Genomic DNA, 19,567 nt, shown 5'->3' with positions numbered 1-19,567 from the left:
TTGTTCCGTTTGGAACAGGCTAAGGTCGGAGACCATGCTGCCTAGTCTTCAGAAAGATAATTTGTCTGGAATTTTATTTTTCTAATGTCGCTTCAATTATTGTCATAATCTTCAATATTTCATTTGTCAAATCCGGTAAGTACATTTTCATAAATATCTTTTCTTGAGTTTTCTTAAACCAGTGGATTTATCAAATTAAAAATAAATAATTATAAAAAATCATTGTCTTGCAATTCAATAAAAGTATTCTTATAGCTCCTTGAATGTTGTAGTAAAATAAGTGAAAATAGCTTTGAAACAAGAAGGAAATCTTAAGAGAAGCGGGATTGAGTGCGGGATATTTTCGGGTTTTTTGAAGATAATCCTAAGTTCGTCAAACATAATGTGTCTTTGAATGACAAATTCAGAGCAATCAAAAAAAAGGTGATGTAGAGATTGGGCTGTATTTGAGTTACACCATGTGCATGATGGGGAAGCGATCATGCCCATTCGGTGCAGGTGTTCGTTGAAATGTCCGTGGCCGATTCGTAATCTACAAATATTGGTGTAAAATTTTCTGTTTGTGTCCTTTCCTTTGCAGAACCACGGTTTTCCAATACGCCAATTAATTTTGCGGTACCATTTGCCTTTAGTCTGTAATATTTGAGTCCAATGCTCCTCCCATTTAGTTGTAACGATTTTATGTATTCCAATACTACAATCTGAGTAACAAAGGAGTAAATCTTGAACACGAGCAGCACTTGAATTAATAATTTTAGCCAAAGTGTCTACTTGTTCATTCCCAAACACTCCAATATGTGAAGGGGTCCAGATGAAGATAATATCTTTTCCATATATAGTACAGAGATGATAATATTTATTACGAATTTCTTGAATTAAGTAGTTTGATGATGAAATGAATGTGTTATTTTTTAATGCCATAAGAACACTCATACTATCTGTAATTATAATCCATTTCGAATATAGTACCTGTTTTTCTATGTATTCTAATGCTAAAAATATAGCTTTTGCTTCTGCTGTATAAATACTAGCCAAAGTTGAAATTTTATAACCGTGACCAAATCTATTTGACAAATCGTAAAAAGCCACTGAAGTGCTAAGTGCATTTTTGGAACCATCTGTATATATCTGCCTGTAGTCAATAAATTCTGATAAAGTCTCATACATATCGTGCTTTTCTTTTATGTCTTTACGTATAACAATTTTGATCTTACAGAAGTTACTCTCATAAAGGCCATTATAACAAGGAAGTATCTTACTACTATAGATGTTATATTCATCTCGTAAATTCAAATCATTGACAATAGTTTTATTCAAAAACATAGAAATGGGGCAATTTAATAATTTGAGTATGAGTGGGTTATTGGAAACTGAAAAAACTTTGAAGAGAAATTTGAGTTTTAGGTATTCGAAACGAAGAAGGATAGGAGGCAAATTACATTCTACTTGCATTGAGATAATTGGAGAAGTATACATAGCACCTAAAATAAGTCTTAAATTCATATTTTGAATTTTTTCGAGTTTTTCTACTAATTTATGTTCTGAGGCATAACAAAAGAAAGCGTAATCAAAATTACTTCTAACAAGAGTTTTGTAAAGTAAAAGGATAATTTTAGGATCAGCTCCCCAGTTACGACCAATTACAGATCTTATTATATTAGTGGCTCTTAAAGCACGATCTACTAAGCAATCAACGTATAGATCCCATTTTAAATTTTGATAAAAAATTACCCCCAGAAATTTAACGCTACAGTCTGTTGGAAGAGTTTGATTATTATATATAATATTCATTAATGGAACATATTTATGAACTTGATGAAAAACAACTACTTTACTTTTGGTTAAACTAATATCGAGGGAAAGAAGAGAAAAATATTTCTCAAGTCTTTTTAATGACTCATTTAACACTAATTGCATATCAATAATATTCTTTCCTTTTATATAAATTAATAAATCATCGGCAAATTGCAAGTTGTTCACACTGTTTCCTAAAATTGAATTAAGTTTATAGATATATAAAATATATAGTAGCGGGCTTAGAATACCACCTTGACATACTCCTTTAGAGCTTAACCTAGGTCCTATTAATTTACTATTTACTTTAACATACACTTCTCTATTACTAAGAAAATTATAAATCCATTCGATAAGTTTCATTGGAAGAAATGAGGATAAAATCGAAGATAGAACTGTTAAATTTACATTGTTAAAAGCTCCTACGACATCTAAAAAAACATATATAAAATATTCATCGTTATTCAAATCAGTACTTAGGTCTACATAGAAGTTCGATAAACTTTCTCTCGCTGAATATCCACGGCGAAAACCAAATTGATTCGATGGTAATATACTATTACTTTCAATAAAGAACTCTAAACGCTGTTTTATTAATTGTTCGAATAATTTGCCTGCACAGGACGTCAATGTTATAGGTCTATAGGAGTCGAAATTTGTAGGATCTTTACCGGGTTTAATTACTGGAATCAAACAATCCATTTTCCATTCTGGTGGGATAATACAGTCCTTCCATAAATCGTTAAAAATTTGTAAGAGTTTAGTAAGGTTTATTTTATTCAGCAATCGAAACATATTGTATGTTAAGCGATCAAGGCCACTAGCTGTATCTTTTCTAGATTTTACTGCACTGGATATTTCATCAATTGAGAATGGGTCAGTAAGAAATTTTGGGCATGAATTAACAGAATTAAACTGTTTGTCATCAAAAGGTGAGTGTACAAAATCAGGAGTATATTTGCGTAAAAAATCATTGACCCATGATATATCTTTAAAATGATTTTGACGATGTTTTGAATTTAGTTTTCTCATATTTTGCCAAACAGTGGAAATTGGTGTTAATCTATTAAATTTGGAACAAAATTCCTGCCACCCCTGTTGTCTTACTTGCTTAATTACTAACTTTTTAACAGCTTGAACTCTTTTAAAACTTATGTAATTATCGAGAGTTGGATTTTGTTTAAACCTAAGGTAAGCCGCTTTACTATCATTGACAGCTGTCGCACACCTGTTATTCCACCAAGGTACTGCAATATGTTTGTGCCTCTTTGAAGTATTTGCACCGCTATTTGATAAGTTCCTACGTGGAACGGAACGTTCCACAGCTGTCAAAATAATTTTACAGAATCTATTGTAATTGTTTAAGGGTTCATTGACATCATACTCGAAATCCAAAAGTAATTGATTAACAGTTTCAGAATAAAGATCCCAATTAACGAGACGTAGGTTTATACGATTTAACAAAAGTTTATTAACTTCATCTATAGGAGCATGTTGTTCACCTGACGGAGTTGATGAAGAGTTCTTTGTGTTTATTTTAGTAAAAGTCGGCAGGTGATAACTTCCTAACGGATCATCATGAACCGACCACTCGCATTTTAATGATATGGATGGGGATACCATAGTTAAATCAAGGCCATTGGGTCTCCAAATATGAGAGCCAACAGTAGTAACTTGCTTATCATTTAATAGTACCAAATTACATTCATCTAAACAATCAAGAATGTCTTTACCTCTTGTATTAGTGGAGGTACAACCCCACATAGTATGATGTGCATTTAAATCTCCAGATATGATAGTGGGTTTAGGAAGAGACTCCAAAAAGAACTTAAATTTGGCTTTAGTAAAACTAGGTGTACTATTGGTAGGACAGTAAATACTGGCAACTGAATACCAAGAATTATTAACTTCAATACTAATAGCTATAGTTTGCAAAGAATTGTCGAAAAAAGAGTGAAGTTTTTTATATCTAATACTATTATGTATAATAATCGCTACTCCATTGTGGTTATTACCACAATCATTTCGTTCTATACAATAATCTTTAATTTTTAATTTGTAATGTGGTTTTAGCCAAGTTTCTGAGATGAGAGCAATGTGAATATGATGTTCATTTAAAAATTGTGTAAAAATATGTCGATTGCTCAGTAGGCTCTGAGCGTTCCACTGTATGATAGTTAATTGGTCTCGATTGAATTTTGTGAAATAGGTCTATTACCAAAAGTATCATATAACACATTCAAAACACTTTTAGTGTTAATAGATGTGTTCTTTGTGTTATGTAGTGAAATAAGTTTGATTATGCTTTCTATTAAAAGTGATAAACTCTTGTTATCAGAATTTAGAATTGAAATTAGGTCTACATTTTTTTTAGGTTTGTTACCCAGTTTAGGAAATATTTCAGTGCTAAGTATATCTCCAAAAGAAGCAGGTCTGAATTTAGATCTATTTTCAGCAATTTTCTTTTGTTTAACAGGGCATTGCGGTGATACACTTGTGTGATTTCCATTGCAGTGTACACAAATAGCGTTTTCCATTCCAGTTGTACAAGTTTTATAATTATGCTCACCTTTGCAGATGCTGCAACGCTCAGAATTCTTACAGAATTTAGCTAAATGTCCATACCTCAAGCACCGGTAGCATTGTTTAACTGGTGGTATATATGGAGTGACATTGTGGCGCCAACCTCCAATATCCAGATATTCAGGTAATACAGATGCAGCAAAAGTAATTGTCACGGTTAGAGTTGGCTGTAACACATATCCATGAGTCAAGGTATTTTTTCTTAAAATTCTTTTAATAGCAATAATTTTCTTAGAACTCGATATCATAGTATATATTTTTTTATTAGATATATTTGTAGGTACATTTCTAATAACGCCTGTAACTTCTGTTGAAGAAGCAGGAATACTGGCCTTAAAATGGTAGTCATTTAAAAAAGTTTTATTATTTAAAAAAGCATTGGCTAAGTCTGGCTTTTGAAAGTATACTCCGATTTTGAATTTATTTATAGATCTAAGATAAGTTACCCCTTTATTAAATCGTTTTAAACAGGAGGAGAGTGAGAGCAAGTCTCTGGATCCAATGGTTTTCTGACTATCTGAGGATTCTACAAAGACAACAAATTCTGTCCCAGGGGATTCCTCGGGATATCTTCTAATATAATCTGTGACGTAGTAAGGTTTATACTTATCGGCCTTATCAATTTCAGATTCTGAGTCAGTAGAAGTATCTTCCGAATATATATCCTTGTCATTACAAGGTTCATGGTCTACATCACCTGAATCGTCATCTTGTTTTTTTCCTTTTTCTACAACTGCGCTTCCCCATGAATGCTAATTATATTACTGTCGCTGAATTTAGTGAAAATATAATATTTTATTCAATAATAAGAATTGATAGAGATAGTTTTAATAAATTAATAAAAAAAATTTAAAAAACCCGCTTGTTCTTATTCGAGTTTCCCGCCTTTTTTTTCAGGACATGTCCAATGGTCAATGTCAATTAACTGTCTCTCAAAACTGTCCAATGTCAATGTCAGAAATGACATTTCCTGCCATCAGTGGCGTTCCGTGTTCACAAAAAGAAACGCGTTCTTTCAACTAAACATTTTTTGAATCCTTACTTAAATACTTATAAGTAAGAAGAGTAAGGATACCACAATCTAAATAGTGATATTATGGAAACTAAATAGTTAAACTCTGCATCTCCTTATTAAAATCACTGTATAAGAAATCTTGAATTCTATATGGTGTGCTAACATTATATTTGTGATGTGAATGAGTTTTTTAAGTGGTATCACCTTTTAGCACCATAACCACTCAAGTCGCGGTTAAAAGCTAATACCCATTTAGTTACTAAGTAGTTTATTGGCATAAATATATTTTCTCTTAAATTTTACGACTGTTACTTTATGTCATGTGCCATTTAACTGTAATTTCCTAGAGTAATAAAAATAAGCGGAGGCATAACTGGGTTAGTTGTGATGATTGACGACAAATACAATAGGCACTATACATTTTTTACTTATCATCAATATAGCACTTATACACATATATATAAGGTCATGTCATGAACAATAAATATAGTCAATGGTTGTGATTGATTGAAAAAATGATTGTCACACTTTTCGTGTTTCGAAGGACTCGTTACCCGTTATACTAATAAGTCAAATCAGGCACCTTCATGTAAAACGATGGCGACTTAATAGAGTTGTAGTTATAGTAGGTAAATAACGTAATAATTATGTTACTTCCTTACTTTGGTACTTAGAACAAATGATTTGATTAATAAAAATATATAAGTAGTGATGACATAACACTTCTCCGTGTAGTACTCGTAACAGAGTATACAATTTATCACCAAATTCTTTCGCTTTCACACGAATTACAAATGATTTGCAATACACGCCCTAGACAAACGGCAAGCGAATCCATTGATGGAATCGTTATCGAAAGCGAGTCCATGAGTTGGAATGGGACGTCTAACGTTGCTATCTCATTCTATCACGGACTCGCTAGCGATGTCGGATCACCGCCATACACCGCGATACACCGCCTGCGTATACCGATAGCTAAAGTGGAGTTACTATTTCCATTATCACCCATAAAAAATACCCTATCAACTTGTCCTCCATGCGATTCCTCTTGAAAATCATCGTGGTTAAGTATTTTTAAATTCATCACGATAGATCAATTGATCTGCTTCATTATAGTGCCTCGCCAGTATATGCAAATATCGTATAGGTCATTAAAAAATACATGCTCATATTAAAGCGTCAAGAGATATTAAACTCTTTTTCACATTTTATATTGTCTTATCATAACTTTTCCTCTGTACGACTTGTACTAGGACTTAATAAACATATCTACACGTTCATTCCATGAACTCAACACAACAGTCTATCACCATTGTTTACGCGTTACTCATGTGTCGATAAATTATATAAATATTGTCGAGTGTTTAAAACATTAATTTAAAATATTATTAAATTGCTTTCGAATCCATCACAAAAAGAAATATTACAAAAAATAAATACTAAAAAAATACTCAAATTAAAAGACTTACATTGTTTGATAGTGGCGATAATAGATAATATTTTTAAATATGATTGGTAAGAATATTAATTTTAATATTTATTACTTTTATTGTAACAGCATGCTCAATTATTTAAATGTTTGCATTATGTTAACTTTTACAGTAGTTTAAACACCAATTAAAATAAGTATATTTAAGTGTTTATGTAGCTCTATATATCATATTTATGACACATCGTAATTTAATAAATTTTATTTGCAATTTGTAACCTATATGATATATATATATATATATATATATATATATATATATATATATATATATATATATATATATATATATATATATATGTGTGTGTGATGATAATGATGAAGCAGGGTATCATAGTATATACTAAGATCCCCATGGCACCCCACGTACGTTGTCATTTCTGGGAGGTAATATTTCCTATCTCTATACCGTACAATTTTACTACTACACCTTTTAAACCATTATGCAAGCACAGTTATTTGGTAATAAAAATATAAATGATATACAAGTATGTACTGTTTATAAAAATACTGTTTGCAAAAGTGCATAAGCACTTTTATAAACATTATTTCCAGTTGGGTAGTTATAAGTATATAATTAAATTAATCTTACAGGTATTGGAGGTTTAATCAATAATTTATGGTGGGGAGGAAACCCAGACGAAGTACACCCCATCACTGGTCTCTCCCGCCGTGATGTATACGCTATACAACGCTCGTGGTCACAACTGTATTCGAACCCTGGCAAATATGGTCTACTACTATTTATTAAGTTAGTTAATTTTATTTGTCGTAAGTAATTTTTTTTTTTATATCATGAAAGTAGCAATCGAGTGTACAGCCCGTCTGATGCTAAATGATTATTGTAGCCTATGGACGCTTGCAATACTAGAGGTATCACGTGTATTGTTTGGGAAGGTAAACGAACCTCCCCAAACAATAAAAAAGTTTGTTTGTATTTCAATGTTTTCTATGTATAGATATTTCTATTAATTTTCTAATACCCATAGTAGAACCAAGAAGGACATTGGTGATGTTGAAACAAGTAAGAAAATAAACTATTTGTTATTACAAGAGTTAAAATTCAAAATGTACAATTGTGATAGAGAAGAGGAGAAAATTAAGAGCAATGTTGCTATTGCAATTTTGTTATATTCAAACACAAAGTACACGATCTGTTTAGTGTTCAAAAGTAATGTACTTCTAATGCATTTTCGCAGACTGTTCAGAGCCGATCCTGAAACGAAATCATTCTTCAAGGCCATCCAAAATATAGGAGAAGATGAAATCTCCAAGAGTTTTCAGTTCAGAGCTCACGCAATCAATTTGATGACGGCCATCAACGCGGCGGTCGTCAGCCTTGATCAACCTGAGGTGGTGATCGTGCTCATGAACAAACTTGGCGAATCACATCATAGGAGACACGTAGAAATAAAACATTTTAAGGTACAATGAAACCGATTCTAAGGCACTATTTCTCTATGCCTACATCTAAAATTAAATTATCCATAAGACAGCGAAATCTTTGTTCCAAGGACCAATATGAACAAAATTTCTAATAGGTTTAAGTCAAAAAACTTGTTATGTATACTGTTTCGCCCATGATACTCTTTATGTGTTGCCATTCGTGAGGACTACGGTATTATGAATCTGTACCCTGTAATTTCATTGCCAAACCCTAAAGGGTGGAATTTAGCAAAAATATAACCAAAACACAGCCATGTAAACACAACTGCTTCACGACAGAAACACGAATGGGATAGAACTATCCAAACAGATGACTTTTATACAAAGTCTCCCTCTGGTAGTTTGTGATATTCCATAAACCAGTAGTTATACAAAACGATCAAATAAAAATTTCTCTCCACTACTCCCTTCGCCGTGGATGTCGTAAGAAGTGCTAAGGTAACTTAATGGTCGAGGGATGGGCAGAAGCGTTTGTCTTAAAGCACAACCAAAGATAAACTGCGGTTGGCAATCCGCCTGCAAACTATGACTGTGGCACCTACTGGCAAACTTCCCTTATGGGGAAAGTATATTTTCAGCAAAATAATAAATTAAAATAATAAGTTAAAAGATAGGTTAACGTTGCTTAGAATCGACCCCATAGGCACAGATAATATAATACTATACTAGTACCATAGGTAATGAAAGCATAGACGCTAGCATTAGTGCTGAATATCGATTTATGTACGCTGGCTAAGCACCAGTTAGATCGAAAACAAACTAGATAACCCATCGTGATGATTTCGACAAGAATTAACTATGAAAGTTTTTAGAGGAAATCGCGTGAAGGTCAACTGTGTGGTTATATTGCTAGTAATGAGACTATTAGAACCCTATTATCAACAATCCCTTTACCCTCATTTTCCTATAGCTATAGTCATGTATATGTCATTATTAGGTCAGCCGCAAGCTTTCGTGTCGTAAACATCGTTATCGATTCGCTGTCACTTATAATTCTTTAAATTACATCAAACATCAATTTTTAACTGCTAATTATGTATTATTATTTTGGTATATCAAATTAAACATAATTACTATTTCGTGAGAACTAAGGTATTATGCCGTTATAACCTATAATTTCACTGCTATATCCAACCCTTAGATTATATAGATAAAGTATCTCCATAGAAATGTTTCGAAAAAAGACTCGACTTTTTCATACAATTTTGCGTGATAAATAGTCATGAGTGATTCCTTTATAACTTCTATTGTTATTTTTGTCTTATAATTTCTGCATATATTTAATGCGTTTTAATTTGAGAATTAGCTGATAAAAAGTTGACCCGTTTTTGAGGCTCGAAGCTCTATCTATATAATCTAAAATCCCACCATTCAAACCGAAACACAGGCATACAAATATTAGACATATTAATTAATGACGTTAACATGAAACAAAACTAAATTAAATTTATCCCCAACAATAAAACAATATAAACAATAACCACACGTACACCTGCGTACCCTGGGCTCCAATAGTTAAGGATTAGATCCCAAACAAATGTCTACTTCACAACAAAAACACGAGTGGAGAAAAAGAAGTGAACAGAGGATAATGCACACGATTTTCGTACAGTTTCCCTTTACTATGTTTTTTTTTTCTAAACCTACTGACTGCTGTGGCCGAAAGGTATTTCACATGACGTGTTATTTTTTTTTTTTCAGGTAGTGAAATCAGTATTAGTAAATATATTGAAGACCGAGTTGAAAGCCAACCAAGCCCTCGTAACCTCGTGGGACCGATTTGTGGACTTCATTTACAAACATATATTTGAGAAATTAAATAGTCTGACAAATTGAGAATGAAGATTATATACAAATGTATACTGTAGAGGCAAATGATTTAATTTTATTTCAAAGACCTTACATTTATGTAACTGATATAGACTTATACCTATATTTTTGTAGCCTGCAAAAAAATAAGAAATAATAATATTTACGTATGGTATTTTGAATTTGTTTATAATTATATTTTATTTATAAAACTTGACAAATTGTTAAAGAAATATTATTAGATTATTGTGTAAATTATTGTGTAATTAAAAATTTAAATATGATTTTTATTCTGTAATAATATAATAAATAAATATATTTCCAATATAATGTGTTTGTTCTAAGCTGTAAAACTTACAATTTTCTTATAGTTACGAGTACAATAACGTCGATAAAACTGACCGCCCACCTGATAGAAAGTATGTAGTAACCCTCACTTGACTTTTTTATGGTCGGATAAATTATTCATTTGCTTATATATATTTTAATTAAATTTCATTGATTCCTATCAATCTTCTGTTTACTTACATTGAGTCCTTTATTTAGTTTCGTTTAAAGAAAATACCTGGTATTTTCATTTAAAAACTTAACTACTGAAACGTTTTCGTTTAATCTATGAAATACTAATCTATCCTTTCAGAGAGAGAGAAAAAGAAAGATCCAAATCGGTTTATAACTTAACAGACAGAGTTATAAAGTAACAAATATAAAAAAATACAACCGAATTTAAAACCTCCTTTTTTTTTGAAGTTGGTTGAAAATAAATTTAACCCTCCTATTAAATAACACTCTTAATGCGCAGATACCTATTATTATGCACATCTATATAATAGGTACGTTAATATAATGTTACTAAAACAAACTTAACAAAAAATTAATACTGCGCAGTTAAATAAGTAGACGTTTTTCGATGTGTCCATTACAAATTCATTACATGATTCTGTTGTTCGTTAGGTTAGCTTAGCTTGTACCTTACATTATAAAGTATGTATATAGATTAATAATGTAAAAGAGAAGAAACATAATATCGTCTTAGATTATATAGATAGATAGAGTGTCTCCATAGAAATGCTTGAAGAAAAACGGGTCAACTTTTACATAAAATTTGGCGTGAAAAATAGTTATGAGTGATTCCTTTATAACTTCTATATTTATTTTGTCTTATAATTTCTGCGTCTTTCGAATGCGTAAACACTGATTTTAGTTATTAAATAATACGTCAAGATACATTTTATGTGTAAATCATATATTAACACTATATGAACACATAAAAAAATGAGTCGGTTAATTTAACAATTAGCTGACAAGTATATAGAACACTGATAAAAAAAATTACAATTAGCTGACATACGATGCTCTATCTATATAATCTAAGAATATCACATATATTAGAGAGAAATAGAAAGGTAAGACATTCGTCTATACAACATAAGCTCGAAGCTGATTTGGTAGGAGCATGAACAAAGTAAATTCTTATTATTTTAATGTTTAATTAGTTTTGAGTGAATGTAGTTGGTTAGAGGTAAGCATATTGTTCCTTGATATAACAAATTAGGCAAAAAAAACATTGTACAATATAGAACCATCAAAAATATTTTGTTTAAGAATTGGTAGAAAAAATATCTAATTTAATCCAAATAAAGTTTTGAACGTCTATGAATTCAAAACAAATAACAAATACATAAATGTATGCTATTATTGCAACTTCATTTCCATATAAATTCCGAGCCATCACATACACTTTATGTGTTACCTCATTTTTGTGATTGCATTGCCAGTCTGCTAGCACGCAGTACGTTATACTATGTCTATGGTTTGCACTAACTACCAACCTACCTTTGACTGCGGAAACCAAAAGACTAATGATTTTTAATGTTATTTTGCATAAGTATACAATATACAAACTACTTTATACACGACTGCCCAAAAAAAGGATTATCATGTTTTCAATGTTTATGTTTGTACGTTTTTTCTGCCATAACTTCTAAATACCTGAACAAATTTGGAAGTATAAGACATAGTCAGAATCCGTACATCACTTCGAGTGACACTGGCTAAAAAATTAACTGAAAAAAAAATCAATATCGCAGAAAAAAAACAAAAGAATATTTATTTTGTATTGCAGTCGTGCTTTTTAATATTTTTTTTATTTGTGGTGAGAAATAATAATAATAATAAATAAATATCAATTATAATTTTTTTGCATCTAAAAGAATGAAAATAGAATAGTAGGTACATTCCTATACTAATGATATACAATAACGAAATACTAGGAGTGGATAAAACGGTGAGGATAAAGTCAGGTCACGATGATTTCCAGGAGGGCCACGTCAAAGTCAAACTTTTTTATATATGTATATAGATATAATATAAGAAGCAAACTAGCATGCGGTTCACCTGATGGTAACTGATTACCTGGGTGGTAATCAATTATAAGCACCCAAAACATCAAAGAAATCGCAGTTGTGTCGTTGGGTTTTAGAAAGTAAAGGCTCTTTTCTTGAAGGTTTTAATGTCATTTCTATTCGGAAATACTGCTTCTGAAAGTTACTTCTATAGTATGGTTGTACGTGAAACTGGTCAGAATAGAACTTTAGCTTGTGCCGATTTGTGTAGTGATGATATTCAGCGGCTAGTATTAATACGAATAATCCCTTTAAACACTTCTCACGATATATGCGACAAAAGACCCAAAGAGACGCAACGTCTTTACGCAATCCGCAAACTGACATATAATGTTTTTAGTTCTTTTTTTTTATTACAAATTAGGGTTGCGCTTGATCTTATCTCACCTAAATAGTAAATAATAATAAGATCTAGGATGAAGCGCACTTACCCAGACTTATTGGCTTGAAGAGTCCCAGATTGTATTTCTTCGGAAACACAAAAGCAACAATGAATCCTACTTCCTAAGAATCCCTTGTCCCAAAGCAGTAATATTAGTAAATATTTGTTATACAAACAATGGCCAACGATAGCACTAATAAAGTTGGACCTATTTCTTCAAACAATCGGAACTGCGAAAAGTTAAAACGAAATATAAAATTATTTTTTACAATAAAAAAAATTGTGCTGTTTTTACCTAAGCATTTTGACTCGTAGTCGTGGTATTTTGACTAGTAGTAGATAAAGTCTCTTATCTACATATAAATATATAATGCAAATTATTTTATTAGATGTATGTGTAAATATGATGAAACATATATATGTATAATGAAAACTTCAAGAATTAAGTATAACAGACTATAAAATGTGCTATTTTATTATTTAAATCAAATCAAATACCAAGAATAAATAAAAAGCATTACTTGGATTTATTATAAATCTAAAAACTATAACAATATGTTGTATAATGTTATCATCAATGACCACATGAAATGCATTTAAGTATTTTATCTTTTATAAAACTTGCCCACCAATAAACAATCAATATTTACACGCTCAATAGACGTACTATACAATCGCTATACGGTTCCATGTAAATTAGAAACATAAAGAATACAATTAGATTTATTTAAGAAGAACACTTTTATTAACAGTGTAAGTAATGCAAGAATCTACGTGCACATATTTACTACTGTATCTAAAGAAAATAATGCAAAACTTGTCAGATTGATAAATGCAATTTCGAGGTTTTTCTAGAGGTTTACTTTTTAATTAAAGGTAATATAATATAAATAGTGCATACCAATAGCACACTAGTAAAGGATGGTAGGTAGAATTGAAAAGTAAAATCTTCAGTTATCATTATGGCGTATTTGTCAAAAACTAACCACGATGATTACCAGGAGGAACTCCTTATTTTTATCAGTTGTCTATCGTTTAAGAATAAAACCTCTTACGTTTATTTTTTTTAACAGCCTTTATTTTTCCTGTCGTCTGTGATCTTCTTTTATTAAAATTTTATTATAAATTTTATTTTCTAAATATACGGAACCTAATTCAACATTTAGAGATAATTACTTATTCAATATACGCCATAAATACTGAGATATCTACTATACTCCTAAACATCAATTACCTCAGAATACATACAAGCTCTACTTAGTTTGGGACTAGATGTGCTGTGTGCGTGGATTATTTATTAATTGGAAATTGATTTTTATAATCCGAAGGGTAAATACCAATAGATTGGTATCGTTTGACACTGGAGGTCCGTTGACTCCTGGCAGCTACTCTAGCTCATCGATCAGAATTCAGTGCCCGTTTCCTATTCCCATACGCACGTACAAGTAGTTTGCAATGAATAACAATAGGTACATACAGCGAACAATGGATCATTAGTAGATTGTTATCGATTATTAATCAGTAATTCCATCGCGCACACTGCTATATGTATTATAGCTTACTTAAATTGTACTATGGATTTTTTGTCACAAACAATGATGGATTGTATAAAAGATTAGGATAATTCGAATGACAACCAATTTGACAGTTTTTTAAAATAATAATTTCGTTTGAAAGTAATTTTACATTTGTATAATGTTATCGTTTTAAAGTGATACGTTATTTTTATACAATTATCCGAAAAAAATCGGCCGTGGTGTCCCGGCATACAAAAGGTCACTCATTTCTTTCTCTTGGGTGTCATAAGAGGTGACTAAAGAAGGGCAAAGGATGGACAGCAGCGTCCCTCTTAAAACATTTCTAAAGTCTAACTACGGTTGCCAATCCGCCTGCTAAGCATGGCAACTATTACCCCCCCCCCCCCCCCCCAAGGGCTTATGTTCAACAATGGATAGTTAAAGGCTGTAATGATGATAATGATGATCCAAAAAAAAACTGTAAAATCGTTTTTCATTTAATAAGATCTTTTTTTTTAAAATAGGCCCCTCTTTTGTCTAAAACCTACAGTCTACCAACATAATCTTTTTCCTTATACAATAACAAATATTTTATGAAGTAAACTTCTTTAATTTCACAAAAAAGAATTGTAGTGCATAAAACGCATGTGTAATCTTCAATTCTTAGCATGCTAAAATAATACCTCTACATAATATTTAAATAAATGTAAATAATAATTTTAAATCTAGCACGTAAAGAAGTTAGGAAAGTTCCACTCCTTATACCCTGCCCACACATTATGTCATAATTAAAAAAAAAAATAAGTAATCAACGATTCCTAAAACCTATAACATATTACAAATGTATGTTAATAAGCATCTCAACTATAAATATCTAGTAACGATGCAATAAACAAATCATTAATGAAAAAATAGACTGCAAATTTCGAACGGTGAGACTTACATACAAATAAAGTAAAATCTTGTTTTTTACTAAGTAAGATCTATGTTTTTAATTAAAACTATCTAGACTTTTACATTGAAAGAACTTTACAATTCAGTGACAATCTCAACCGACTTTAAAAAGAAAGAGGTTCTCAATTCGGTTGTATTTTATTTTCCTTTTTTTTTGTTTGTTATAACTCCGCCATAAAAAATCCTAAACCAAACCGTAAATAAGAATTTTCCGAGTTTTAAACGAAATCGGAAAATTCTTATTTATTTGAAAGGATATACTTACAGATTAGTCTCGTAGAAATTTTATCAAAATCATGAAGACAGTTTTTTTTTTTTTTTTTTGTAGAAAACAACTTCTTTATTACGAGGAAAGTTATATTTAGTTAAATCTAATAAACATTATTGATACCTTCTCGCGATCAAACATAACATGTTTTTACTATCTTTCATCCGCGACTTCATCCGCTTGTCCATAATATGTTCACTGACCAAGATAAAAAGTAGCCTATATCCTTCTCCATCTCACTCCATAATACCTACGTGTATATTAAATTTTATAGTGATCAGTTAAGCCGTTAACGCGCTAGAGGTAACGAACACAGGAAAAGGGAATTGAAAATGGAGGGAAAGGGATTGTTAGTAATGGCGACTGAGAATCCCATTGCTAGCAATATACCCAACCAGGTCGACCTCCCCGTAGTTCCCCCTGGAAACTATCATGGTTAATTCCTGATGAATTCATCACGATGGGCTAATTGGCCTGTTTTCATTCTCATCGATCACCCTTCACTGTTGCTCCGCCAGCGTATCTCGTTAGCGCAGGCGGGGTTACCATTCCATTTTCATCCACCAAAAAAAAAACGAACAAACCAACAAACACACTTTCACATTTATTTATATATTTATTCATTAATATATTTGTATGCTTAGTAACATGTATGTTTACATGGCAGACTTATTGCTAAAAGCATTGTTTCCCAGTCAGCCATAGGGAAGTGTCAGAATACTCGAGTGCAATACTGGTAATAATTAATATACATACATACTAAAATTAACATATTATAACACATTCATATTAGTAATTTATTCAATCTGTAACTTACTATTAATTGATTAATCCTGACGCGATAAATTACATTATACTTTCAAGAGTTATAGAATCTAATATCTTTGATTTTTGATGGATAAAAATGGTATGGTAACCCCGCCTGCGCTAACGGGATACTCTGGCGGAGCACCAGTGAAGGGTGATAGATGAGAATGAAAACAGGCCAGTTAGCCCATCATGATGAATTCATCAGGAATTAACCATGATAGTTTCCAGGGGAACCGCGAGGAGATCGACCTGGTTGGGTATATTGCTAGCAATGGGATTCTCAGTCTCCATTACTAACAATCCCTTTCCCCCCCAGAATCTATTATCGTGGAGCTACATTGAATCCCTAAAATGGACTAGTCATCATAAATTCAATACAGTGGTCACGCAACGCAATATATTTTTTATAATTATTTTCCTGCATTCGATATTCTATACAAATATAGAAATCAATATGAGATTTTAATTATTCCAGACATACCTTTAAAATTCTGATTGAAAACAATCCAGAATTGGCTGGTGTTCACTCCTAGATGCGAGCGAAGCTTCAAAAAGACATGTCTAAGAATACATATTCGACTTTTAAAGAGACCCAGGCCCCTATTTGTGGGATGCCTAATAATATCTACTACTGGGGAAAGGAATTGCTAGTAATAGGGGTTTTTATAGCCCCATTGCTAGAAATATATCCTATCAACTCAATTTTCACACCTGGAAACCATTTTATTTAATTCTTGTGGAATTCGTCGCGACGAGCTAACTGAACTGCTTTCATCCTCACCTATCTTCCCTCATTAGTGCCCCGCTAGACTATACCGATAACGCAGACGGGGTTACCATTCCATTATCGAGTAGACGGTAAAAGAAAGGGTGGTCCGTTCTATACCAGGACCACACGACTCCTACTATTATCACACCATATTCTTATTAAAGACTGAGAAAATCTCGTCTAACTGTAGGACGTTAATAGATTATTATAACAGACAAATTAAAACAACAGATTACTTACAGGGAGTACAAAATATAATGTTGAAACATAATGTAAATTATATTAAAATATATATGATTTTGGTTATACCTACTCCGTGGTTTCATCCATACTTGTATCGTATTGCTCCGTAATAACTTTCCTCAAGAAATGAAATGTAAAAATAATTTTTCAAGTCCGACCGATAATTCTAGAGATTAGCGCGTTTAATAAACAAATAAACTCTCCCGTTTTCTATTTTATTGTCATAGTATAAAGAAATCTACTTATGAAAACTCTTTACACTATGTCATTATTATATTAATGTAGATTAAGAAAAATCATCATTTCTACGTTTCTTTAACTTTATACCCATATGATACCTATATTCATAAATTTAATATCAGATGTATATACTCGTAGACACAGACTACCAGTTCTATCTTATTTAGAAATGAACATAATACTTTACAATAAAATTCAGTAATGACTTATATATACGTCTACTTTTGAACAATTTAAAATTTTGGTAATAATGCCAGTTAATACAGAATTCGTAATCATTAGTGTTTTACCAGTAACTAAATATTTTTTCCAAAGAAGCATGGGTCTAAAATCTAAAAGGTTTTTATGCCTGCCATACTAACACTAAATGTTTATTTCATGTACAAATTGACTTTGTTAGACGAATACACCGCCATTTACTCTCTTTCTGTTTAGTGTAATAATTAGCTGGTAGAGTCCGTCCTGTTGACATATTTTAATGTATGCAAAAGTATAAATAAATATATATTCAACTATTAGAGCTCTAAATTTGTTGTCCTTATTCTCGACATATATTCCTATAGAAGAAAGGGTTTTAATATCATTTTGCGTATGAATGCTTTTTATTATACATTTATACGACTATTTGGAAGCAATCGTGGGTTTACTTTGCGTTTGTAAATATATTAAAACTAGTTTTTGACCACACTAAAGAAGTTAACCATTTCTAAAAGGCATATGAAGACAAAACGTACACCAAATTTTAAGACCTTCAAAGACATTTCAAATTAAATATATGATAAGTAATACAACTTTGAAAACCGCGTCCAATTTAGTACACTATTTTTCTGTGATGCCAGAACAAACATACAAGCAGACGAAATTTAAAAATTATTGTTTTGATCTGTGTTGCTCATATCAACATTTCATTTCTTTTTTTTTTCATCTTCCATGTACAGACATTATATTATTTCAGTTTTATTATATTAGTAAGACGGATGATCGACGATAATTTTCAAAACCTTTAGTAGAGTTAAAAAATATTATGTTACAAATTTGGAATCAACTCCCAGTAGCGGTATTTCCAAATGAATACGACATCGTGACCTTGAAGAAAAGAGCATATTCCTTTGTAAAAGACCGTAAGCACACCTGCAATGCCTCTAATGTTGTGGGTGATCATGGATGGCTATAGTAACTTACCATCAACTAAGCCGTATGCTTGTTTACCCTTTGTGTTATAAAAACATATAATCATTACTTGAAAAGTAAATTATGGCAGTGAAGTTACAAAGTACGAAACAAAGGTTAAGTTCATGAGCATCATAGTGGTATGATGTTCATATTTATTGACGTCGGTTACCACTGTCCATTAGGTGGTCCATCAACTTATTTGCTATTCTAAATTGCATAAAAATCGCATCTAAACATGGACTACAAAAAAAATATATAAAATAGTGTTCGCTACATAAGGCATCCAAAGAGTCGTTACCGGTTACAGAATGTAGGTAGGTCTACATTCTGGGACTTCAACATTGTATACCAAACACGGTTAGCTACACTACCTAACTCACATACTAAAAGTCAGTGTACAGATGTTCTCAAAGTGTGCTTCGAGGAAGATGAGCTTCTTAAATCTGCTGTACGAGATTGTAAGGGAAAGACCGAGGAATTCACCGTTGTATTATCTTTAGGACACATCAGTTTGCTCTATATTTTATCAATTAACAAAAACATTATATTTTATCTGAAGTTTTCAAAACTATATTAAAAAATGCGATGGACTTCATACTTTTATTTTAGTTTTATCATCATCATCATATCATTAACTGGTCTTTCCTGAACAAAAACCTCACCCATAAGA

At 31.5% G+C, this 19,567-nt stretch overlaps 1 protein-coding gene across 5 annotated transcripts; it reads left to right on the top strand.

Moving 5' to 3' along the window:
* On the top strand, positions 1–10,399 carry LOC113517978 (globin-1-like). Of its 5 annotated transcripts, none has more exons than XM_052903480.1 (5): positions 1–135; positions 4,372–4,569; positions 7,476–7,632; positions 8,081–8,306; positions 10,029–10,399. In XM_052903480.1, the coding sequence occupies exons 2-5, from the start codon at positions 4,560–4,562 to the stop codon at positions 10,161–10,163; spliced, it is 528 nt and encodes a 175-aa protein (XP_052759440.1). In that variant the 5' UTR covers positions 1–135; positions 4,372–4,559; the 3' UTR covers positions 10,164–10,399. The 5 variants fall into 5 exon arrangements, with proteins under 5 accessions (XP_052759440.1, XP_052759439.1, XP_052759437.1 ...); XM_052903479.1 differs by lacking the exon at positions 1–135 and adding an exon at positions 2,999–3,191; XM_052903477.1 differs by lacking the exon at positions 1–135 and adding an exon at positions 2,999–3,236.
* The last annotated feature ends 9,168 nt before the right edge of the window (positions 10,400–19,567 follow it).

Source organism: Galleria mellonella, unplaced genomic scaffold, assembly GCF_026898425.1.
Source record: "Galleria mellonella isolate WM207_F2 unplaced genomic scaffold, CSIRO_AGI_GalMel_v1 utg139, whole genome shotgun sequence".
In the NCBI taxonomy this organism is placed as follows: domain Eukaryota; kingdom Metazoa; phylum Arthropoda; class Insecta; order Lepidoptera; family Pyralidae; genus Galleria; species Galleria mellonella.
The sequence above is the reverse complement of the archived record's forward strand: the minus strand, read 5'-3'. Positions and strand labels throughout refer to the sequence as shown.

Bases quoted from the DNA above. Each gene is read 5' to 3' on its own strand.
- LOC113517978 (XM_052903480.1), top strand. The intron at 7,633-8,080 runs GTTAGTTAATTT...GCATTTTCGCAG, and splicing joins GGTCTACTACTATTTATTAA to ACTGTTCAGAGCCGATCCTG. The intron at 8,307-10,028 runs GTACAATGAAAC...TTTTTTTTTCAG, and splicing joins TAGAAATAAAACATTTTAAG to GTAGTGAAATCAGTATTAGT.